The sequence below is a fragment of the Herpailurus yagouaroundi genome, unplaced genomic scaffold (genome assembly GCF_014898765.1).
Source record: "Herpailurus yagouaroundi ecotype Mexico unplaced genomic scaffold, PumYag 162, whole genome shotgun sequence".
In the NCBI taxonomy this organism is placed as follows: Eukaryota; Metazoa; Chordata; class Mammalia; order Carnivora; family Felidae; genus Herpailurus; species Herpailurus yagouaroundi.
In genome coordinates this window covers 42,208,509-42,234,267 of record NW_024412403.1, presented here as the reverse complement: position 1 = coordinate 42,234,267, position 25,759 = coordinate 42,208,509, and the positions used below count along the sequence as shown (strand labels likewise).

Below are 25,759 nucleotides of genomic sequence, written 5' to 3'. Positions count from 1 at the left end.
CAGACCCCTTCTGTCCCCCAAAGGAAGGTGACCTTGCTTGAAACAATACACTCTTGGGGCGCCTGGGTGGCGCAGTCGGTTCAGCGTCCGACTTCAGCCAGGTCACGATCTCGCGGTCTGTGAGTTCGAGCCCCGCGTCAGGCTCTGGGCTGATGGCTCGGAGCCTGGAGCCTGTTTCCGATTCTGTGTCTCCCTCTCTCTCTGCCCCTCCCCCGTTCATGCTCTGTCTCTCTCTGTCCCAAAAAAAAATAAACGTTGAAAAAAAAAAAATAAAAAAAAAAAAAAAAAGAAACAATACACTCTTTTCCTTGTCTCACCCCCTTTCTGCCTATAAAAGTCTTCCATTTTGCACAGCTCTTTGGAGCACCTCTCTAGTTGCCAGAGGAGATGCTGCTCAATGCATGAATCATTGAATAAAGCCAATTTGGTCTTCAAATTGCTCAGGTGAATTTTGTTTTATAACACTACCTATACACACACACATTACCACATTTATTCCCACACCTCCCTCTCTTACAAGCTTACACAATGGAATGCATCTGAGGGATTTAAGTGTGATTAAAGTCTCAGTAATCATGCTTGAGCTTCAAACTTTATGATATTTGCAAAGTAGCTAATTATTTGGCACTGAATAAGAACTGGTGTTCTACACGATAAAGAAAAAAACACTGTCACAGGAATGTAATTCAGAATGTATAAATAATTCAGATGGTATAACATGCCTTGTTTTAAAAGAAACAACCCTGAACCATGTTAGACAGACCATCAAAACCAATTACAGAACCAAGTAAAGTTATTTGATTCTGAAAAACTATCCAATCATGGATTGGTCTAAGTTCTAAATATATAAGAAATGAAGATCTCTATTTTGAGCACAGAAATATTGTAGAAGACAAACTGTGTACTGTTCAGTTAAATTTTATTTTGTTTGTTTTGGCCTTTTCTTTAATATATAGCAAACTCTGGCTCTCTGGATTCCTGGAACTTGGAGAAAAGCAAACAAACAAACAAAAATCTTTCTGGATAGCTGACTTTTCCCTGTAACTAAGGCTTTATCCTTGTTATAAAAGCTAACACTTACTAAGTACTTACTCTGTGCCAGAGTCTGTGTTGAATACTTCATATCATCCTCCTAACAATACTACCAAGGAAATGCTTTTGTTATCTCTTGTCATCTCCAATTTACATGTGAGGAAATGGACCCAGATTAGCTAAATCCTTTGCCCATAGTCACATAGTGAATACGAGGTAGAACCAAGATAATATCCAGACCTTCTGATTTATACCATTTATACCAATAAAAGCATTGATACTCCTAATCATTGTCTTCTGTGAAAGAGACACTGTAAAATGTATAACCAATTAATTCGTTACCAGAGTGAAGAGAATATAATTTAAACATATATTGATACTTCAAGGTCACAACCATGAATATTTCTACTTGCTCTATAGACTTTGCACTCCTGAGATCCACTCAGATTTACTCAGCCGTGGAAGGCTGTGGCCTGGTGTGGTCCCAGGAAGAAGTAACTTGACCACGTGTGTATATTATCATAGTTCTTCTGGCTCTTGTCCTATTCCCAGGCTGTCAGTTGTGATGTTTACTATATTTATGATCTTTTCCCCTTTTTCAACGTTTGGATTTTCATCTGCTGTCGGCTTTGAAACTGAATTACTCAGCAAGTTATAACTATGTATCTAAAGTAAGGTAGATTCTGATTGGGGCCTCAGTGTTGTAAGAATAAAGAACAGTACTACACAAAATTGTGTCAAACCTACAAGACCTATTTTGCCATCCTGTTTAACAGTGAGCAAGGGTATTTTCTTTAAAATTAATTGGGGGAAAAATGTATCTTAGAAAATATCCTAGGCTGTCATGGTCTAATTTTATGAACTTCCATCTGTTTAAAGAAGATGATATATTGGGGCACCTGGGTGGCTCAGTTGGTTGAGCATCCGACTTCGGCTCAGGTCATGATCTCATGGTTTGTGGGTCCGATACGCTCACTGGGCTCTGTGCTGGCAGTTCAGAGCCTGGAGCCTGCTTCGGATTCTGTGTCTCCCTCTCTTTCTGTCCCTCCCTCGCTTATGATCTGTTTCTCTCTCACGCTCTCTCTCTCTCTCTCTCAATAAAGAAAAAAATTTAAAAACAACCAAAAAAATAAAGATGATAATATTAAACTAAAAGAAATATAGAAATAAGTGAGTGATTGAGATGTATAAAATCTTACAGTTGGTAGAACATGTAAAAGTTCCATCTAGTTTGCTTTCAAATCCAGTGTAGTTTGAGAAAACTGTTTGAATATACCAAAAGCTTCAGAGGAAGTAATAAAGGGTACTCAGAGATTCATAGGATATATTTCCTGAGTTTCTCAGACATAGAATCTACTAGATTATAAAGACATTTTTTTCTTATCATTACAATCATCTAAGCAGCAACATATAATCATGTCCCCATAACTGAGTAGCAAATGAGTAACAGCAAATAAAATGTAATTACTAAGTTACAGCCCTTCAAATCTTTACATCTTAAGATAGTTATTCCACAGGATGGATCATTTCAGCTGTGGATAATTTAACAATTTTCAAATGCCTTTTCATCCTTTACTTGTATTTTTAAAAAGAAATCCATTGCCTTTTCAGCTTATTTATTTATTTTTATTTTGCTTTAAATTGGGAAAGTAATGCCACAAATCACAGAAATCTTTTTATTGTGCATGAGACATTAGATTTCATTTTCATTGTCTACTTTCAATATTTTAAAGAGTATTCAGACTGTCTGGATTTTATAAGTGTGGCTGTATCCTTAATATAAACTAATGGCTATTTCTAGTACACTTCCTTCTTCAGAAATTAAGGCAATTACTTTCCTGTCACTTCTTCTCTGGAGCCTTCCTTCTAAAAAAAAAAACCGAAAAAACAAAAAGGAAGTTAAAAAATATTTAACGATAAACTGGTGTGAGGCAAACAAAGTGTTAACTAATGTAGCAGAATTTGTGTTATCATTTTATTGTTAAATTACCTATTTCAAGTCATCTGCCTTGAAAGTGACAAAACTTTGTCTAGTCAGCCAATATGGTTGACCAGCCAAATATTTACATTATGTCTCTGTTTTATAAAGCTTATTTATGGAAAACGATTTGTGCAGGAAGAAGGAGTGATTTATTTTCTAAAATAAAAAAGGTGAGGGTATAACAAATACCTAGGTATGTGTGTTCCTATATCTGTGATACGTGCCTTCATTCAAGAAAGTTACCCACGTTTTACTATTGCTTCATTTTTCCCTGTTATATAATGATATAATACATAATTTAATAAAGAAGCAAAAATATTAGTAAGAAAAGGAGCCGTGAATATTCACACAAAAATATGTATTTATTAAACACAGACTTTGAACTAGGCTCAGAAAAGATTCATATAAGAGCAAAAAGCACAGCTGCTAATTTTAGAAAGGTTACAATCTACAATTAATAACAAAGTTTTTTATTCGCCTAAAAACTTAGTATCCATATTTTAGTATCAGATTTGCTATCAACATTTTATTGCTATATTTTTTTTATTGCTATATTTTTTTATTCTCTCATAACTCCCTTAAAAATATTCTAGATCTAGGTCTATACACACAAATGTATACACACACATATAGTATTATATAAAATAAATGATTTAATGATTTTAACAAGATTCAAGCGTATAAAATCAAGCAACCCCTTCATCTTATGCTAAGGAATCTTATTGGATTTAGATGTGTATCAAGTCATGTAAAACAAATATAATCCCACAACTGTGCCGAGTAAATCTCAGGTTTACAACTGGACTAAGCTAGTACAGAAACTATCCTCTATGAATAGAGCTGACAATTCCTCTGCAGTGCTGACCCTTGTCTGGAGTTTACAGCATGAGCTTGGCTACTCGCCAATATGAACAATGTTTAAATTTTTTTATGGCAGCTCAATGAGCTTTCAAACGTTCATCTGCTTTCCTTACTGTGCTTAATAAAAGGCAAGCCAATGTATTTTCTCATTTCCTTTTCATCACTAATAAGAGCAACCATCAACGTTATGAAGGATATAGTCTGCTTTTACTTCTAGCTTTCTTTCCCCAGTAGCTTTGCACTGAAGCATTAATGGAACGCTATTATCCTACCCATCACCATTACAACAGATTTGGATATAAAGCAGCATATATCGTGTCACTAAAACATAACAACTAGGTACAGTAAAAGCCCTTGGGAATTATTTATGTACTTGAACATCAACATTTTAAAGGAGTTTTACTGTATTAATGAAATAGTTACTTTATGTAAGCCTTTATAGTCTAGAAAGTTTAAAAGATTAAGACATTCCTGAGAGCAACACAAAACTTTGTAATCAATGACACCAATAACATTTTCAAAGAAAGTTTCACATATGATCCTTATATAAAACAACCTGATTAATAGTAGGAATACTATTAATATTAATAGTAGGAATACTATAGGAATAGTAGGAATACTATTAATATTAACAGTAGGAATCAATTAATAGTAGGAATCATGTACATTTTAAGCCATATCTATTTACCTAAAAGATTTATTATTTAAATTTTTAAAGTTAGGCATTCTATATTTATTAACTTATTTTGTGTGCTGCTTCATTCTAAAAGCAATTAAAAAGAAATATAAGAATGTATGCAGCAGCCCAACATCATCTACAGTTCAGTATGATATTCTAATCCATACTTCACTCATTTTAATTTCTTTTAGAAAGATGTTTAAGTACATTTATAAGGACACATACTATAGTGACTAAACATGTATATATGCTAAGTATACAGTGCTAACGTATGTGTATACATGGATATATATACACTATGTATCCATATATGCATCTATATGTGCCTATAATATATGTACATGTCACATATGTCTATAGGCACAAACACCACATATATAAATATAGCTGCATATATATTTACATGTATGCGTGTACACACACATACACACACACGCGCACACACACACACACACACACGTATCTCCGTGTTTATGAGATTTGAAAACATCCAGTATGTGTAGCAGATATGTCAGCCATCTCCAAAATTCATTTCCAATCTGCCACTTGGAGATCTGTCAAACTAATAATGAAGCATATTGTGCAAACATACACACTGGGCACATAGCGAGTGTTTTCTGAGTCCTGGTTCCCCACTCGCCATCATCTCCCATCAATCATGTCCTAAGAAACAGCAGGGGCAATGGAAATAGAAGCAGAGGTAATTAGAGGTGTGACTCAGTTCCACATGCACGGAAAATAAAGGCCACAGATACCCTGTTAAAACATTTTTACATTATAGTCTTACTCAATTCTATATTGAGAAAAAGAAGAAAGGATTATGTTAATGAATATGAAGTTCTTGCCTCTTTAAGTAACTAATGCCAATCTTTTTTCTCAACTCTGAAAACCAAATTCTCTAGGGGTGCCTGGACGGCGCGGTTGGTTAAGGGTCCAACTCTTGATCTCAGCGTAGGCTGTGAGTTCCTGAGATTAAGACCCACATCAGGCTCTGTCCTGACCTAAGCCTGCTTGGGATTCTCCCTCCCTCTCTCTCTCTCTCTCTCTCTCTCTCTCTCTCTCTCTCTGCCCCCCCCCCGTCTCTCACACACTCTCTCTCTCCCTCTCTCTCTCTCTCAAAATAAATAAAATGAAAAAAATAAAATAAAATAAAAAACAAATTCTCTAGCCACATCCTTGGTTGCAAGAATTTGCTTATTTACACATTATTGTGACTTGTAAAAGTATCGGCAAAAGAAAAATGTTAGCTTATTATATTATGAGAAGGACTGGGTTTCAGAATTAGATCTCAGTTTATAACCTGGCATTGTGACACAGGGCAAATTAGTAAATTATCTTAGCCCTACCCTGGTAAATATGGCTAATAATATTTACTCTGTAAGGCTTTTGTTGAGGATCAAATGGTATATTAATCACTGAGTACATACTTGGCAATCCATAAATGGCAATTCAAATGTATTTACCTCTTATCCTTGATACAGGATATGTACAATTCAGGATGCAGCAGATTACTATTAAATATTTTTTTAAAAGATGAAGAAAAGAACACAAAGGGAATATACAGGGAAAAAATAAAATTGTGAAACAAGTGTTGGTGAGGATGTGGAGAAAAAGGAACCCTTTTGCCCTAGTGGTGGAAATGCAAACTGGTGCAGCCCCCATGGAAAAGACTATGGAGGTTCCTCAAAAAGCTAAAAATAGAACTACCCTATGATACCAAATATCCTTTGGGTATTCACCCAAAGAATGTGAAAACACGAATTCAAAAAATATATGCAGCCCTGTGTTTATTGCAGCATTATTTACAAGGGCCAAACTGAGGAAGCAGCCCAAGTGTCCATCGACAGATGAATGAAGAAGTGATATACATATTGTATATACGATATGGAATATTATTCAACCATAAAAAATAATGAAAGCTTGCCATTTGCAACAACATGGATGAAGCTAGGTATATTATGCTAAGTGAAATAAGTTAGTTAGAGAAAGACACATACAATATGATTTCATTCACATGGGGAAATCAAGAAACAAAGCGAGCAAAGGGGAAAAAAGAGACGCAAACCAAGAGACACACTCTTGACTATAGAGAACTGGTGTTTACCAGAGGAGAGATGCTTGGGAGACTGGGTGAAATAGGTGATGGGGATTAAGGAGTGCCCCTGTCATGATGAGCACTGGGTGTTGTATAGGAAGTGTTGAATCACTATATTGTACACCTGAAACTAATATTACACTGTATGTCGAATATACTGGAATTTAAAAACAAAACAAAACAAAACAAAACAAAACAAACCTGCCCTCTGTTCTGCAGTCAAATTCCTAAACATCCTTTTTTTATTTTATTCTTGCCTAAACAGATTTCTCCTTTCACATGAAACAAAATGTGAGTTTAATATCAAAAAAGAATGTTGCCGGGGCATAACTATTTGTAGGATGTAGGAAGACATAACTCTTGTGCTCTCTTATAGAGAATGCACACAAGACACCATGATCGTGGCATGAATCAATTTCCAAAAGTGAAAACAAGGCAGTAGCCTGAGGAACACAGCACTTCTGGCATGGGAGCCAGAAAGAAATGTTTGTGATGGGTCTCAGAGATCTCTGAGGAAACAGAATGGAAAGTATTGCAGAGCATCCTCAAAAGCATCCTTACAGTCACTACAACCCTGAGTCTCACAGGTTATGTCTACAAACACAGGCTAGGCTGGTGGGCCTCTGGTTCCTTACTCCCCCTGGCCCTCTTCACTAGGAAGGCCCAGGGAACACTAGTCACACGCAAGTGCTCTCCACTCAAATTCCGTTCTCATTTCTTACCAGCTACAACCTCTAATCTCCTCCCATGGGAAATGAGGGCACGACAGCACCTTCCTCAGAGGCAGTTGAGGGGATTAAATAAAGCACTAGGCTCCGATATTCACCAGAGGACAGAAACAGCTGACATTGAGGTGCTGCTCTCGGATCAAAGAGGAACAGTCCTAGAACTAGAACCAAGGAACTTTTTATACCAAGACTATTAATACAATATGTGCACTAAATAACCGCACCTACCTGTCATCTTTGCATTAGTAACACATTACAGAAAAAAGAGAACCAAATGTCAGATTTGATGTCATGTCAGCACGTCAGAGTAGCCTAAAAGGGGACTAATTCCATAGCAGCTGTCTGAACCCTTTGCTCAAGGAAACACCCTCAATCTCCGAATGCTTTGTCTTTGATATCTCTTTTACTACTCTGTTCACATTCTCAGTTCGTGCACTACCAAATTCCAGCCACTGAACGTCAGTCACTTTTTCCAGCTCTGTGCAAGTAACTAACATTCTTCCACTGGTTTTAAATGTCCACCTTCATGTGAATATTCCTGAAGTCGTTATTCTTTCTCTCACATAAAGGATCTTAGCTTTGTTTTTCTTTGCAGAACTATCACTTTCTAATGATCTAAGTAGTTAGTAGGATTTCATATGCCTTTAGTAGGATTTCATATGCCTTTAACAGTTTTATAAATTTGTAAATAAATTCCAAGTGAATCCCAGAAAGGATAAGGCCCGAGGTACCATCATGAGATGCTTGGGCCTGGGTTCCAATTTAGGCTCTACTAATATGTAATTTGACCTTTTTCCTATTTAGGCTCTGCTAACATGTAATTTGACCTTTTAGCCTTAACTTATATTTATGTAAAAGAGGGGTTATTCTAGACCAGGGTCTCTCGACCTTGACATGGTTTGCTTGGATAATTTATTGTTATAGAGGCTTCCCTGTGCATTATACGATATTTAGCAGAAACTCTGGCCTCTAAACACTAGATGCCAGTAGCAATCCCCTCCCCAAGCTGTGACAACCAAAAATACCTTCTTCAGACATTTTCAAATGTTCCTTAGAGGCAAAATCACCTGGGGGAAGAAATCAGTCTACACTTTGAAACTCTATGGGTGGCACACAGAAAGAATCTGCATTAGCATTTGATTCCTTGATGTCTCCACTAAAATCTAACTTTCTTGAGGGCAGGGACATTTTCTGTTGTGTTTTGTGTGATATTTCCAGTGGATACTTGGTATAGTAGGTATTCTTTAAGCTTTGTTTGATGAAAATGGATAATGATGGAATATTTAACTCCATAGAGATTGAATCCTGTCCATTTATTACCTCTTAGCACCACATTGTTCTGAATCTCTAAGCAATATTCATCTTTCATCCTTACTCCATTTCTTTTCCCTTATGAACTTATGGATATTGTGCTTGCTTCCTTTTAGCATAAATTCAGTTCAGGTACTCTTTAGAATCCAAGATGTTTGGGAGCAAGAAATGTATTGTCCTTCCTCCCAAGTTCAGCACATTAATCAATTCAATTCTGGATGCCATAAAACCTTTACACATGTTGACTGATAGACTGAAATATTCCACCTTCAATATAGCAGCATGAGATAGACAGCAAATGGATCCAAATCTCTGAAATATACATTTTCTTCTCTAATAACTACCAGAGAAGTAAAAAGGTTCCTTTCCAACCATTTATATATACAGATTCTATTCTGAGTTTCACAAAACTTTACATGCTCTTCATGCATTAATTCAAGAATGGTATTCTCTCATCCCATAGCATATGCTTTCTCTTTTCTTGTTGAAAGTGAGTCTTCATGTCAAAAAGCAGCAGCTGTTCTCAATCACAGCATCCACTTTTAACCTTTTGTGGCTTTGTAGCTGACCACTGAACAGAGAATTCAGGAATATTTTACATGGAGGGTCTTTCACTATTAGAAGCCATCCTTACTTCTTATTTTAATTGTGTTTTTTTATCATACAAAAAGCCTGCGACCGCTCATACAGTGGGTATGATTTTCACGATCTCGACTCACCCTTGGAATCTCCGGGTCTCCTCTCACAGAACAAATCTTTGGCTAGAAGTCCACACTGTGGTAGTGTTTCTAAAGGACAATCAAACACATCTCAGAGGACTATCGGGATAATGGTAAATAACATGACCAAAGTTTATATTACTTTTTTTCTCCTCTCATGGATTCTGATCCCTAAAAGAGACATCCATAAGTGATTACAGTTATCTGCCAACAGGATGTTTTGTCCGCTTTCTGGACGATGAGAAGCTACAAGAACAGAGCATACATGCAGTCTCTCTAGTCCTATGATTCTTTCCAAATGGCTTTTCTTACTTTAGGAGCACTTTCATCAAATATTATCAAAACTTAAACTTCTCTCCCCAATTGCTTTCTATTAAAGTTTACTGCCAGCTGTCAGAGCTGTAATGTAAACCCTTATTAGCTCTTATAAGTTCTACTCTGGAACTAATAAGGGATTGTCAAAACTCCAAACAGACAGAAGTGAGGGGAGAAATCACAGGAAAGAAGGTGGAAAGTGCACAACGAATCTCTACTTGCAAAGCAAACGTTGTGAAACTATTACCGATGCCTTTCACAGAATCTATGTATCTCAAGAGGGAGAAAAAGATCTACTTCTCAGTTTATTTTGCATAAGGTTGGATTTTCCTTCCTTTGATAGGAGCTGACTAAAAATAATGAAACAATATGGAAAAGTTAATGAAATATCAATTATCTCTTTTTAGAATCATAACATGTATTCTGAAAAACAATTATATCGCATTCAAATTTTACAATCTAGAAGCTTTGATAATATCTGAATAGCTAGAAAGAAAAGCAGGTTGAAAAATTAAAGATGGATATTCTTGACAAAAGCTATAGATTATGTATCAGCTTTAAAGTATTTGTTTTATATAAGGGCATGCAGGAAATCAGAACTGAGGAAGACTGTCTATATAAACCCCAAAGTAGTCTAAGTTAAAGAACTGAAATTTCAAGACTTCCCTCAAACTTAACTACTTGATCGTAAATTATGATGCCAGATCCATGAGCTATTTGACAAGGTGATATTTATTAAGCTGCCAAATAACTATAATTTTCATATGTTCAAAATATCTAATATCCCATCTCTCACAGAGAAATGGGCTTAGATGTGTCTTTTCCTTTGAAAATTCTAATCACTTTTCAGAGGGGTTTACATTTACTAGATACTTAGTGTTATACAAAACAATGTTCTGATCTTCCTTTGAAAATGAGACTGAAAATGCAATGACAGAAACAACTTCTTTCAAGTAAAATTAGAGCTATTTTACTCTCTGCAACTTAAATTATTTTTCCCCATGTCTTAAGCTCCCATAGTAAATACTGTATTGGGAAGCTCAATCCATATTTTTCCACAGATAGGCTCCCAAACAATTTCAGTGGGAAAATTATTTGTGTGGCCCAAAGAGTATCTATTTGGCATATAGGTGTTGCCTAAATTATTATTTCCACCTTTGAGACACTGGACCAGGCAAAGTATCTGAAAGTTCACAGATTTTAGCATACTTAAAAAAAATCGTAAAAGCTAATACCCTACAGCTATTTGACAAGGGATGATGTGAACTAGGTTAAAACCTTGGGAAAATATCTTCATACTGACCTGCAAAATGGCCTTCCAGGTCAAGACAAAAATTCTGTCTAAAAAGTAAAAGACCTACTTACAGAAGAAATGTCTTACTATTTTTTCCTCTTTGAATAATGGGGTTGGCAAGATTATACAACTAAAGTTAACCCATACAAGGTAAAGTAATTCATATTTTACTAACACACTGTAATTCTCATTTAGTTGTAAACCTGTGTGATAATGTTACCAACATTTATAAAACTGCCCATGTTTTTTGTCTTTTATGGTGATTCATTGCTGATCATCTAACTTGTACTTATTAATTAGGAGGTATTTCAATAGTTACACATGAATTCATTCTACTCCTTAAGTTTAACAACAGTCATATCTCTCCTAAATATGTTTGTAATTAAATTGTCTCTGACTGCTCAAAATAATCTGATTTGTAGTTTGTACAGAACAAAGAACTCACATTTCTTTTTAGTATCTTAAATATGCAAATCCACGGCTTAAATTTATACTGTTTGTTTTTATACAGACTCAAAAATGAACTACAATACTTAAATAACTCACAAGCCAAATACACTCCCTTAGTTTTCCTCTCTTTTTCGTATTTTTTTTTTAATTTTTTTTTCAACGTTTTTATTTATTTTTGGGACAGAGAGAGACAGAGCATGAACGGGGGTGGGGCAGAGAGAGAGGGAGACACAGAATCGGAAACAGGCTCCAGGCTCTGAGCCATCAGCCCAGAGCCCGACGCGGGGCTCAAACTCAGGGACCGCGAGATCGTGACCTGGCTGAAGTCGGACGCCCAACCGACTGCGCCACCCAGGCGCCCCTCTTTTTCGTATTTTAAAAAACGTTTTACTTAATTACTGTTTAGATAGTACATTGACATAATTTGATTAAAGGTTTCCAGTAATATCATATAGTAATTCATGTAAGCATATTTGGCATTTACTTCATACAATTTATACTGTTTTCTTCACTGCCTTTTTTACTATTTGGGTGATTCTTAAATGTACATAATAAATATTTAAAATAAATCAAAGAGATATAGTTAGTTGTATACAGAGTCAAGTAAAATGGTTGGACAAATATTTTTGCTTACTTGATTATTTTTTTTGACTCGTGATTTCTTCAAGGCAAGAGTATTATTTATTGTTATAACCTCCCCAATTACCTAAGCTAGTCTTTTATATGGTGAATATTAGGATGTAACACAGTGAAATACTTCTGGGCTTAACATTTTTAAAATGTGGAATTTTTATTTTATTTTCCTATTGTTTTTTTCCTAAACTATATTATCTTAAATCAGTTAAAATCTAAAAGCCTTTCTGGGTCTACAATTAATAAAAATGTCCATCTCTAATTTTAAGGCTGCTTTTGAATAATCAGCAAAAAAAAAAAACATTCTAGAAAGAATTAGAGAGTGAGTCAAACACTAGATGGGAAAAATCAAGAGTGACTGATGTTTAGAAGAAGAGAAATAAAAGCTAACAATATGAGAATAGAGGAAATAACACCTGTGAGTAAATAGGCTAGAAGCTTAATGAAACTTAAAATGAAGTCTCCTTGGAATAGGAAAACCCTATTTGGAAGAAGGTAGACAACCAATGAATAAATAATGAATAGGCAGATATATAAATTCATTAAAGACTTTTTCTCTCCCGCCAGATGTCTCTAAGGCCTAAGGTTTAAGGTAAGAGAGAGGCTGTTTGAACGGATGGGTTTGTCACATCTGTTTTAACACAGATGAAACAAGAAAGTAAGAAAGATCACACATTCAAATGATGCCGATGACTAATCATAGCAAGGATGTTCATATACCTTTAACCCACCGCTAGGCACTCTACAATGGGCCAAGTATATATTCATTGGTAATTCTAAAGGATAGGTATTATCATTCCCCTTTTATGGATGAAGAAACTGAGGCTCAAATTGTTTAGCTGCACACTTGATAAGCAGCATTCTGGGGCTCTTGATCCAAGCACTCAAACATTTGTCAGTAACAAGAGTATTTTGCTAAATAAAACAATTAAATTCAAACTGAAGTTTGAGGCAAACTTGGAGGGTTTTTCTGCATCGTGTTAATGCTACCATAACTTACTATATAAATTGATGAGAAGACACAGAAACTTGTATAAATCAAGGGTTTTATAGCCATTATAAAGCTGTCACAATGTATCTGTCTAATTCACTTGAAAGTTATTTACATTATTACTTATTAGTGGCATATTTCTTTTACTAAAATAAATTCACTGGTTTGAAGAGTCATGGGTATGCAACTGCTAAGAGCAAAGTGGTGATAGAGGGTTGTCATTTTTTTTTTTAATTTTTTTTTCAACGTTTATTTATTTTTGGGACAGAGAGAGACAGAGCATGAACGGGCGAGGGGCAGAGAGAGAGGGAGACACAGAATCGGAAACAGGCTCCAGGCTCTGAGCCATCAGCCCAGAGCCTGACGCGGGGCTCGAACTCACAGACCGCGAGATCGTGACCTGGCTGAAGTCGGACGCTTAACCGACTGCACCACCCAGGCGCCCCTAGAGGGTTGTCATTTTAAACTCAGGGAAAACAAGTAAATTTTTCATAATTCAAGGTAAGAAACCTGGTAATTTCAGTGCAGTAATTAAAAGAGGAGGCATCTAAGTACTAGGTGTGTAAAACAAAAACCATTTCAGCATTTTCCTAAATGCTGAAAATTTTCCTAAATGCAAAAAAAAAAAAAAAATTGCTTTATTATAGGTATGTGAGGCAATTGACTTTCGTAAGTCAGAAAAACAATATTCATCGTAAATTCATAAAAGAGAAAGGTATTCTCTCAACTACCATATAAAATATTACCTTATCTCATCTGTTCATTAATTAGTTTAATGATAGTCAGGTGGATCTAGTCTTAGCTTGTTGCAACTGTGTGCGACCTAAACGTCAAATGTGCTCATTTCGAATTAGATGAAAGTTGTGTCTGAAAGACCTAGTAGATTCAAAGACAGCATAAAGTATGTTCTCTCCAGAGCTTACTTTCTAAGCATGCACAGTTGGAATGGTTCATTCAGTAAGTATTCTTTCAATGAGTATCTCACGGAGAATTATACTCTGCTAGTTCAAGGCATGATGCTCCTCAAAAAAGAACAAGACGTGGCCCCTTCCCTCAAAGAACTTTCAGTCTAAAAACAACTGGAAAGAAATGCTTCTGAATTCATTAAAATGTAGGCACTCATTGCAGTTCCAGAAGGTGCAAACAGACTCAGTAGTAAGTGCTAAGAAACTTCAACAGAGATTTTCAATTTTCTCTACCTCCTCTGTCAGAGTAAGCAGAATCTCCAAACCATTTTGCTATTGAAAGCCTGACAGGTTCTTTAAAACTTTCTGAATTGACAGAGAAATGAATGGAGAGTAAGAACTGATATCATAAGTCCTAAGTGAAACAAACATAATTATGGACAATCATCAAAAAGTCTAGATGTCTTCATACATCATATCAAACACACTTTTCTATTAAGCTGCTAATGTACAAAAACAAGGAATAAAGTTTGCATTCCACAATGAATGCACAGAGATAAAACACAGAGCAACAGATTCTTCGGTGACATTAATAAGGTATTTGGTACATTAAATCTAAACAAAGTTTGTAGGAGCAGGAATATTTATAGTAACCTCCTGGTGTCTGCCTCAAATGTAATTAATTGACTATATAAAAAGCCATTAGCATTCTCATTTTTTTCTCTCCAAACTAAATCAAAGCAGATAGCATAATTTATTATCCAGGATTAAAAGAAATAATAATAAAGTTCACAAGGTTTCTTGGCATTCATGCAAAATTTCTTCACATCTCCAATCCTTTTTTTTTTTTTAACATATATTCATTTTTGAGAGACAGAGAGAGAAACAATGTGAGCGGGGGAGGGGCAGAGAGAGCAGAAGACACAGAATTTGAAGCAAGCTCCAGGCTCTGAGCTATCAGCACAGAGCCCGATGCAGGACTGGAACCCACGAACCATGAGATCCTGACCTGAGCCGAAGTTGGACGCTTAACCGACTGAGCCATGCCAGTGCCCCTTTCACATCTCCAATCTTAAAAAGTTAAAAGAATTATGGTGGGATGTAAGAAGTAAAAATGATTTCTCCAGTGAAAGAAATCAAGTTTATTTTGATTGTCAGTGATTGAAAGCCCAAATAGTAGATGATTTAGGTTTGTAATTTTAATTTTTAATGTTATCATCTTAAAAGAGCTTTATTGACATCCTATGAAAACAACTCAACCTGCAATTTGACCACATCCAGCAAGTTTACCCAGGTAGCAGAAACATGGCCCAAATGCTTAAGCCACAAACAGTAAATTAAAAGAGATACCAGGATTTCCTCCTCTATCATTAAATTGAGAGAGAACTTATTTAAACTAAAGCCATATTTTAAAATTATGTATTAGAGAAACTAGCAGAAAACCAAGTCTAATATATGATTTCTTACTTTTCTTACTAATCAGTACATTACTTTTTATCAGATGAAGCATGTGTGGGGTTTTTTTGTTTGTTTTTTTTTATGCGGAGTTCTATTTTACCAAATTTATCACAAGCACTCTCTACCCTCCTGAAACTGCCTTTTTCTGTATTTCCAGTTTGCATGGCATGCAATTCCTGAATGACTCTTTAGTTACCAATATCTCTTTCATTCCTCTCTTATTTTCTTCCTCTAACCAGTCCTTGAAAGAGAACGGTGTACCACTTTCTATTCTTAGCTTTCCCGTGTTCATTTTTGGCACAGAAAAGGAAGAGCAGCAACATGAAGCATCTAATTGTAGAAAATTTTAATTTCCTATCACTTATATCCTCTCACACCAATACCTCCTTCCTCATTAACACTAATAACTTATTTTTAGTTTAAACTATTATTAACTTAGCTCTGTTTAATAATTCAGTTAAAAAATCTATGTTTTTTAAGAGCAAAGACCTAATATTTTAAACACATACTCTCTCTCTCTCTCTCTCTCTCTCACACACACACACACACACACACACACAATACACATAGATTTTTGATCTACGAATCAAACTAATTTAGCAGAGATAATGTTTATCTTTGTTTTCCTAGTGTCTGGCACAGACTTTAGTACATATTACAAAACTCGGTCATTGTTGAATAATTGAATAAATGGTGAAAAGATATTTTCCACTATTTTTCTCATTTCAGGAAAAATATACTGTTGTGAAAAGTATATACAAGAAAAGTGTAATGCAATGGTTAGGGTTCTTGTCCTGTACAAAGATAACTCTGGTTTTAATTATAGTTCTGAAACTGATGGATGAGCTTTTTGACAATAAAATGTTTTTATCAATACATTTTTCCTATTTTCAAATGGACATTGCCCTATTTTCAGTATGCTTAACCAAACTTCAACTGTTCCAATTATCCATTTATACTGGAATAAATGGTTCAGAATATTTCATTACTAAGGTCAGAAAATGATCTGGTTATGAAATTTAGATCTTCTATAAAGCCTTCCTGTGGAACAAACGCAGAACACAAAACTCTAATGGGAGAGATTTCTACATATTTTGAGATTTTGAGATAATGGTTCAATAAACAAATTATAAACTTTACCTTCTAGAATATGTAAGCTCCGTAAGGTAGTTAGCCTCTTCTTCTTACTCCAAAAGTTTCCAATCCCAACAGTGATGATCCAAATCTCTCACTAAAGACTTCTCATTATTAATGAATAAATTCCACTATTAATATTGAAATACTCAAAATTAATCTCTCCTTCCCCTACATTGCCAAAGTTCCTTGTACTCCTGGTAGAAGACTGATTGGTCTGTCTTGCATTAAAATTATTCATTTATGTATTTGTCTTTCATAGTAGATGGTGAGTTCCTGCAAGGTACATACAATTCATCTATGTTTCCCCGTGTCTGGCACATTATTACTTTGTACTAATGGATGGTCAAAAACACGTATTGAATTAAATTTGGTAGACTTTTTTTTGTATATCTAAGATGCTTGGTGATCTATATATCCAGATTTTATTAGATATCACCCAGGCTAAGCTTAGTCCTCCCAAAATATGACATTTTGGCTATTTGGCTAGTAACTCTTCCAAACAATCTAGAAACAGAAAGATGTGGGAAATGAACTGAAATAGATAAACCGTAAGTTAACAGATTCTTAGTTACTTTATGCCAACTCACTGCGGTCCTCCTCCTCCTTCAATTTACAGTACTCTTAACTCCTGTGGAATCTGTGTCTTCATGGGGTTTCTTGGTCTCTGTCACCACTGGACTAAACCACAGGGAAGCTGTGTGGATTGAGTTTGAAACTGCAACCTTGAATGAGAGGGCCTGGTTTCAGATCTCATCCAGCACTTATTAAATACACGAAGACAAGATATTTAACCTGTGAATGCTTTGTTCTCATTTTTTTGAATGGAGATAATAATAATATGTACCTATAGGTTATTTGGGGGATAAATAAAGACAGCTCATGGATATGAGTTGGCATATAAGCACACTGTCTAGCATCTGGTAAATAATGAATGAATGTTGAAAAAATGTTTTTGAGTTCGGATACAGTGCTTTGAATGAATTTGGCATCCATTAAATATTCCTTTAAATAAAGTGAAGGACTCTTGTTTTCTTTTGTGTTAGGCAACTGAAATTCCATGGTCGCTGATCGCTGTGTTAGAAAATTATCCTGAGATTTTTAAAATCTAGCTGTATGTGTATTCCAAGTAGTGGGTATGTCAAGCTATTGTCCCATCCTTTTTTTTTTTAAAGAGTGACACAATATTTTTTTTGGAAAAAAACAAAATGAAAGCGATCACATGAAATATACGAAGTTTGTCTAGCTATCTTTTTATCTGTTTCCTTTCTGGGGATTACCATTCTTCTGTGTGCCTGAATATAAGCAGTGCTGATAGAATGTTGACACAGCAAGCTATTTGGAACAGTCCTGAAGCTTTACTACAAAGTCAACCAAAAAAAAAATATTAAAAATTAAAAGAAAGGAAACCGTAACAGGCACAGGAAACACCAGCACTGTCACTGACAACAGCAGCAAAATTACAGGCTTTGCACCAGATACGGAACCAATTGGTGGAATACTGGATTTTTTAAGATGTAGTACAGTAATGGCCAAACTAATATATTTAAATAAACATTTGCTAAATATGTAAATCAGAACAAAGTAGATTACCTTGATGCATTGTTTAATAACCTGAATACACAAATATGTTGCGATTAAAAAAGAAAGGAAGCCAAAACTCACCTGTAATCATTAGCAAACGTCAAGATATGACCCTAGGACCACACTCCACCTGTAAATTACATCACTAAAAAATCATCCCCCCCTTTAAATTACAATCACATCTCACTTCATGGGCCATCTCTAATTCTATTATAATTATTTTTACTGATTTATCTTCATGATCTTTGTCTTGAAAAAATGTGCTATTAATGCATATGTATCTCATTCTGAAACTAGTATTTTCAAATGCTGAGAAAGTCTGTGATGACATAGCATTACTATATCGAAAAGATGCTGTTGATATCCTTCAACATAATAAACTACAAGAATCAAAGATATAGAACTTTGACATAAATGTTACCTCTAGGCGTAATCTTGACATAGAATGCAATTTAATAGCATAGTAGTTACTTTAAAAAAGTAGTTCATGGGGCGCCTGGGTGGCGCAGTCGGTTAAGCGTCCGACTTCAGCCAGGTCACGATCTCGCGGTCCGTGAGTTCGAGCCCCGCGTCGGGCTCTGGGCTGACGGCTCGGAGCCCGGAGCCTGTTTCCGATTCTGTGTCTCCCTCTCTCTCTGCCCCTCCCCCGTTCATGTTCTGTCTCTCTCTGTCCCAAAAATAAAATAAACGTTGAAAAAAAAATTTTTTTAAATAAAAAAAAAAGTAGTTCAGTAAATTAAAATGAGGTTAAAATAGCAATTTTGAATTCATTGTGAATTTTTTTTTTAATTCTTTTTAATGTTTATTTTTGAGAGAGACAAAGACAGAATGCAAGTCGGTTAGGGGCAGAGAGAGAGCGAGACACAGAATCCGAAGCAGGCTCCAGGCTCTGAGCTGTCAGCACAGAGTCCAACGTGGGACTCGAACTCACGAGCTGTGAGAAGTTGACCTGAGCTGAAGTCGGACACTCAACCGACTGAGCCACCCAGACACCCCTCATTGTAGATTTTCTAAATACAACTTAATTTGACTTTTTTAGGTGCTACTAGTTTGTCCTCAAGATAGCATGTAATGTAAGTTAATTATTTGTATGCTTTATTTATTTGTATTAATACTTTTATATGATTCTATTTACCTCATTGATACTTATTTTTCAATTCCTTGTAACTTTCAATATGATTATAAAAACACGAAAATTATTTTAAATCCAAAAATCTAATGATTAGGTTTCTTGCTCAATGTCATATTTTATGAGATAGTTCTGCATAAATTGATGCATGTTGATTTCTCTGAGAAGGAGACACATCTATTCCTGTGCTGGTGTGGATATCAGAGACTGGTTCAGTAGAGACCAAATTAGAAAGAATGGACAATTTTTTTTAATTCCTCCTGAGCTAGGCCTTTATTATTTTATTTAAAATAATTCTCACCAATATCATATATCACAAAGAATACCACAGTGACAAAATATGATTCAAAGTGGATTATAAAGGCTGTTGAGACTTCTCTCCACTCATGTATATAAGCAAGTAGTAACTACTATGTTGTGTCGATTTTAGAACTTTCAAAACCATGCTTGGTAACAATATTTCTGTTGGTGCTTGTCAAGGATCTAAACAACATGGAAAAGTATGAGACTACAGTATAGCCTTTGCTCTCACTACTTTTATTTTTCTTCTATAGACCTAGTCTATAGTCAAAAGCAAAGTGATATGTTCTGTTCACATTGTTAGAAAGGTTAATTTATGTATAAAGTATATTCATTTCTTCCGCATGTTTGAGATTTAGAATGGCTACAAATTCAATTCATGTGCAGAGTATAACAGCAAACAAAGGTATTAAAAGACTAGGTTCCAAGGACTAAGTAAGTATTTAAGTTCTCCTATGTATTTATACATGTTTTAATAATAATGTCAGTGTGTTCTTAAACACTAAACTTTGCCTAATGCTAAATTAACAAATCTTTGGATTAAATGGAAATTTTCATCTGATATGTCATATCTTATGTGAAAAAAAGGCTATCTTTTAATTTTACTTCTATGAAAATAGAGTTTTAATAAAAATCAATTTGATGGCAGAGCTCAGGTTCTTTGCTACTATATGAAGACTCGAATATGCATTGCAGTTGCACATTGCATTGCAGGTACATTGCATTGCACGTAAGCATTGGTACAGATATTTTCCTGGGCAGTCTAAAGGGCCAAATCATGAAGCAGAGATTTCTTTTAAAATTACCCCTCAATACATCAAACACTATGGTATCCACCCTGGATTTTTAAATAAAATAATCTCTATTAAAGCACGAACACATTGTAAGTGAACGTGTATTTGATGAACAGATACCACTGGAGAATACATTTTATAACAATGAAGTATGTACCACTATGAGGCAGAAAAGCGAACAATGTAGTATCTTATTCTGTTAGAATTAGACTACCTGACTGCCAATGATGTTTCTTCCCTCTACATAAAAGAGACAGTTTTGGGTTTGTTTGTTTGTTTGTTTGTTTGTTTGGTTTGTTTTTCCAGTTGATCTGGAGTTATACTACCGTGGTCATTAAACAGCAGAGAACACTTAAAAATAGCATATGTAACACCTCCAGTGTGGTTCAGGCCAGCACCACATAGTCAAACACGTGAATATCTCTATAACAAACTGTGGATCAACACATCAAGTGAGATAAATTTGGTCTATAAATAGACTCTGTTCAGTTTGAGGCATGTTGTTTGAGGCATGTTTTACTGCCAAGTGAGTTCAGGCTGCGTTCATTTCTTTCTATGACTCAATGATAATAAACCCACAGGTGATTAATACAACTCAAAGGAAAATAGAGAAGACTCTTACCTTGGCACATAAAACCTCTTTCTTCATAGCCAGCATTGCACGAGCACTTGCCAATGGGTACAAGCCATTCACCTTCTGTACTGCAGTACATCCTGGGAGGATCTTCCTCCTTAGAATTGTTAACACAAGAACCTCTAACCTCCACCAGGGATTGGGAATCCATGGGTACTGTGTCTGGAAACATGGCCAGATTCTTCACCGTGAATGGGCACTTTTTGAAGTACACTCTCACAGACACCAAGGCGACACAAGCACCAACATCTTGAAATGCCAAATAAAATCCCTTTTTGTTGACAGGACCTACTTCTCTAATTTCAGTGTTGAGTTTAAGAATACGGTCTCCGAGATCCATTTGGGTGAAACTTTCATCAGCTGCAATAGTGTCAATCTTTGTAAACTGGTGTTCTCGAAATTTGACCCCATGATCATCATCAGACTCCATGTAGTACAAGTTGAAAGTCTCTTTGCAAGTTCCCAAAACCAGTGGAATGCTATTGCAATCCCGTAGAGTGAACTTGAGCTCCACATAGATCTTCTGAGCTGAGTTCCTGGGGACCCAGTTTGTCCTCAGCCAATTATTTTGACTGTGATCCATGACATTGCACACCTGGTAAGTCCTGATGGGTGTGTAATGTTCATCAACACCACTGATCTCTTCCCACTGAAGAATCAAAGGAGAAAAAAAATGAGAAATAATGAAATAAGCATAATGAATAATAATGCATACAAGATCAGGGTGTTAATGGCATCTCAGAAAATACAAAATATTTAAAGAGAAACTTCAGTGTTACTCATTAAAGATCATGTTATGGAACAACTCCATAACTTTCTTATTTGTAAGTTTATTATTTGCAAGTTTCTATATTCATCGACACTAAGTAATTTAAAATTTCGACTAACACATTTGGATTGTATTGTGGTTTGTCAAATAGTCAGGAAAAAATTGCCTGGCAATTGATTAAAACCAGTCAAAGATTCCAGTATCAAAAACCTCAAATCAATTATGTCAAATAACACTATGAAATGGTTTTATTGTACATACATTTTTAATGTGTTTTTTTTTGGTTTGTTATTTAAAAAGAGAATGAAAAATACCACTGCCTACAACAAATTTTTATTCATCTTTTTCCAATTTGGTCCAGAATTTTGTAAAATCAGTATCTAGGCATAACAAGGTGAATCTGGATGATGTCATGACCACTTATCTCCATGCATGACATTTTTTAAATATAACCATTTCAAGGAATAGATGTTGGGTGAACCATGAAAGAAAATCTGAAGTAAAAATACAAACATGCCTCCCCCTGCCAACAAAATAAAAAACTAATAGTTATACACGGAAAGCAGAAGATGTAAATGTAGCGAACATTTCAATTCTTAATACGTTTTACTCCCATTGAATTTTACACAAGCAAGAAATAGGTGGCTATTTGGGTTTTCACTGTTATAGCAGCTAAGGTTATCCTAACATAACATGTATTCACTGTAAAAACACTTAAATAGTTTCAGGACTTTGTAGGACAGTGAAGCACTGCTTTCTGTTATCCTTGCGACAGATTTGGGGAAGCTTTTAAGTTAGCATCACGTTGCGGTACTTACGGTTCTGCAACTATTATACAATCTGTTTCTAACTATTACACCTGTGTCTACACTTTCTTTTTGCCATGCCCAATTTTGTCTCGTGCTACAGGAAAATACATCTTTTGCCATGTCATACTTGAATTCAAAGCCTTCTCTGGCTGACCATTATTTATAAATAACTTCACACTCTTTAGTTTGATACTGGCATTCTTCCAAAAACTGATCCCAAAATACATTGATATTTTTCTAAAAGTTTGAATTGAGACTAGTGAATTACATGTGTCACTTATGCACATACTATGCTCTCGTCACTGTAAACCTTTTTACTGTTGTCAAAAGCCATGTTAGATTTTCTCTTGTTTATGGTATAACCCCAACCTGACTGTGCTGTTTTCTCCTTGATGCCTTCCATAATCCTGTCATTCTTAAGAAACATTCTGTGCTATATAATCTTTATTAAATACCTAATGCACTTACAAATTTAATACAGTAGGCATGCTAAGATTAGTTTTGGTTTCCTATGCATTCGCTACGCTTTGGACCTATTCATATACTCCATAATATGCAGGACACAACTTCATATTTTGAGAGATGTATAAAACTTATTATTTTCTTATAATATATGAAGGAAGTCACTCAAAGGAGTGCAAACATAAAGTCGTATTAGAGAATATATTTTAATTTTATAAATAAACAAAATTCTCATGAAACTCATTATAAATGCGTTCCACTTTTTTTCCTCCACTGAGGGAGTTAATTGTTTTCATCATGAATGACAAGTTTTCAATACTTAAACGGACAGCATTTAAGATGTACAAACACTTTTGTAATTATAAATCTTAAAAACACGTAAGAGTTCCAATCCACAAATTCCAGTCACAAAATTAGATACAATATTAATTTATTGAATTGATGGTAACCACAAGCAAGAAACACAACATTTATTTGGTCTTTGAAACATGTTAAGAAAAAAAATAAATTATTTACATTAGGATGTTTGAATTATCAAATCCAATATGTAGACCTGACTAATGTAGTAAACAGGTTAAAAACTTCTTCCTCTCCCCTGTTCTTCTACCAACCTAAAAACAAAATAAAAGCAAATAGCAAAAACCACTCTTCATGTTAATAACTTTGATTCCAGAGTTTGGAATACAAGAGAAGTGCTCATTTTCCAGAAGCAAAATGGGCTTGACCCCACTGTCACACCAAAGTCCATGAAAGGAACAAATTTAGAATGTTTTAGAAAACCCTATAACGAATATACAAGCTATATTTATATATTAATATAAGAAAAGAAACACCCTCACTGTACTTTAAATAATCATCAATATACCATTTTCAAACATCCACTCTATGACTGTATTATACAGGAAGTGTTTAAGAAAAAAGGTGTACCTAAGCATCTAAATTCTGAGGATTGTACTTTGAATTGCCTGTAAGAGTAAAGTCACAGTTAAAGCAAAATTCATATATATGTTTAATATCAGAAAAATAAAAAAAGTGAACAGAGTTGGAACTCCAAAAAACTCTGATGTTAAAAGTCAGCACTATGTGTAATTTTGTCTATTATTGTTACCGTGGTTCTACGATGACACTGTAAAGAACTATGACATTGTACAGAACTAGCAAAAACTCCAGAGAGTAAGGCCTTTATTTGCACACTTGAGAGAAAATTAGATCATGGATATCATTATTTAAAAATAAATCAAGTGACTTAAAATTTTTAGATCAAGGGTTTTTTTTGTTTCGTTTTGTTTTGTTTTTGTTTTGTTTTGTTTTCTTATCAGAATAGATAGGAGTGTGTACTTCAACCGATGAATCAGTTGCAAATTAATCCTGCTATGGACAGTATTTTACTAAACATCAAACAGAGGTTAAGATTAGAGATTTTCACAATTTGAAGTAAAATATGATTTTAATTATAGAGATATCCCCGTAGTTTAACATTTTTCCTCTCAATGCTAATTTGGCAGGCTATCACAAGTCCTTGAATGCTGAGGTATAAATTGCAAGAAGATAATACAAACAGCACCAGCATGCTTTGCACATAAAAGGCTGCATAGAGCAATTATCACTTCATTAATTTGTAATCAAGACCAAATTGCCTGTAAGTGATGGTGGCTTGCCCTCTCAGTCCACTGGCAAAAAGAGCAAGTCCCAAACCCTGGCATTTGCTGAGGACTAAAGACAGTAGAAATAAAATCCCTAAATGAGCATTTTTCTCAATAGCAGCAGCAACAACAGAAATCACTAATTAAAGCTGTGATTGTAATGCTTACACTTCATAAACTTAACGAATGCTCATGTTTAACCTTTCTTCCTATTCCAAGAACTAAAGTATAATGTTCATAATTTATTAGAAATACTATATTGCCATAGTCATTGTCACAAGGAAAACCTGGGAAAATAAAATGGGTGCCATATAGAACTAACTGGTGACATACAGAATTGCGCGGTACAAAGAAAAGATCTTTCCCTTCATTTTCCTGATTAAAACAAACAAAAAACTCTGCAAGGGGTTTCCAGCAGTAACGTCTTCAGCAGAAGGGAATACAGAACTAGAAAGAATTCAATTTTTTTTCTAATGGTCAAATTCTCCAAAATCAACAATTTTGATATTTAGCCTCTTTCCCAGATTGTTACCCTGAGATTTTATTATTAGACCACAAAGGCCAGAGCCGAGTTCCTTGTGGTTTTATTTTTATTTTTCCAAATTATTGTGACTATTAGAAAATCATGTATCCAGACATCATCTCCCTAAAAAAGTCATTCTGAAACCTATTCCCAGGGTATAAACACGGTGAGCCTCCCCATTATCAAAACATAGAGTAGGATACAAAGGAGATTATTTATATTTTTCTGGATACAACAGTTCCTTGTCACTGAGTGAAACATATATTTTGGGAGGAAAACATATATTTTTAATAATTTATCAGTATTTAACCTAATAACTATCATTCTGATAAGTCTCAATGATAGTAATTAAGGATTTATACTCATTGATATTAATTACTCTCTTGGACACATTTTTAGCTACTTGCTAATAGGAAGTAAGGAGGAAAATGTTTACATTTTCTAAGAGAGGAGAACTTGCAATATGTTTAGTGCATAGGCTGACATAATTTGGGAAACATTTAAAAAGTAAGAAAAAGAACTTTCA

General features: G+C 35.0%; 1 protein-coding gene across 2 annotated transcripts in view; it reads right to left on the bottom strand.

Annotated features, from left to right (window-relative positions):
• EPHA3 (EPH receptor A3) overlaps positions 1–25,759 on the bottom strand; it is a 360,676-nt gene that overhangs the window by 241,977 nt on the left and 92,940 nt on the right. For both annotated transcript variants that reach the window (XM_040484241.1, XM_040484240.1), the window contains exon 3: positions 21,016–21,676. In XM_040484241.1, coding sequence (XP_040340175.1) covers positions 21,016–21,676 — 661 coding nt within the window. The remainder of the gene's footprint in view (positions 1–21,015; positions 21,677–25,759) is intronic.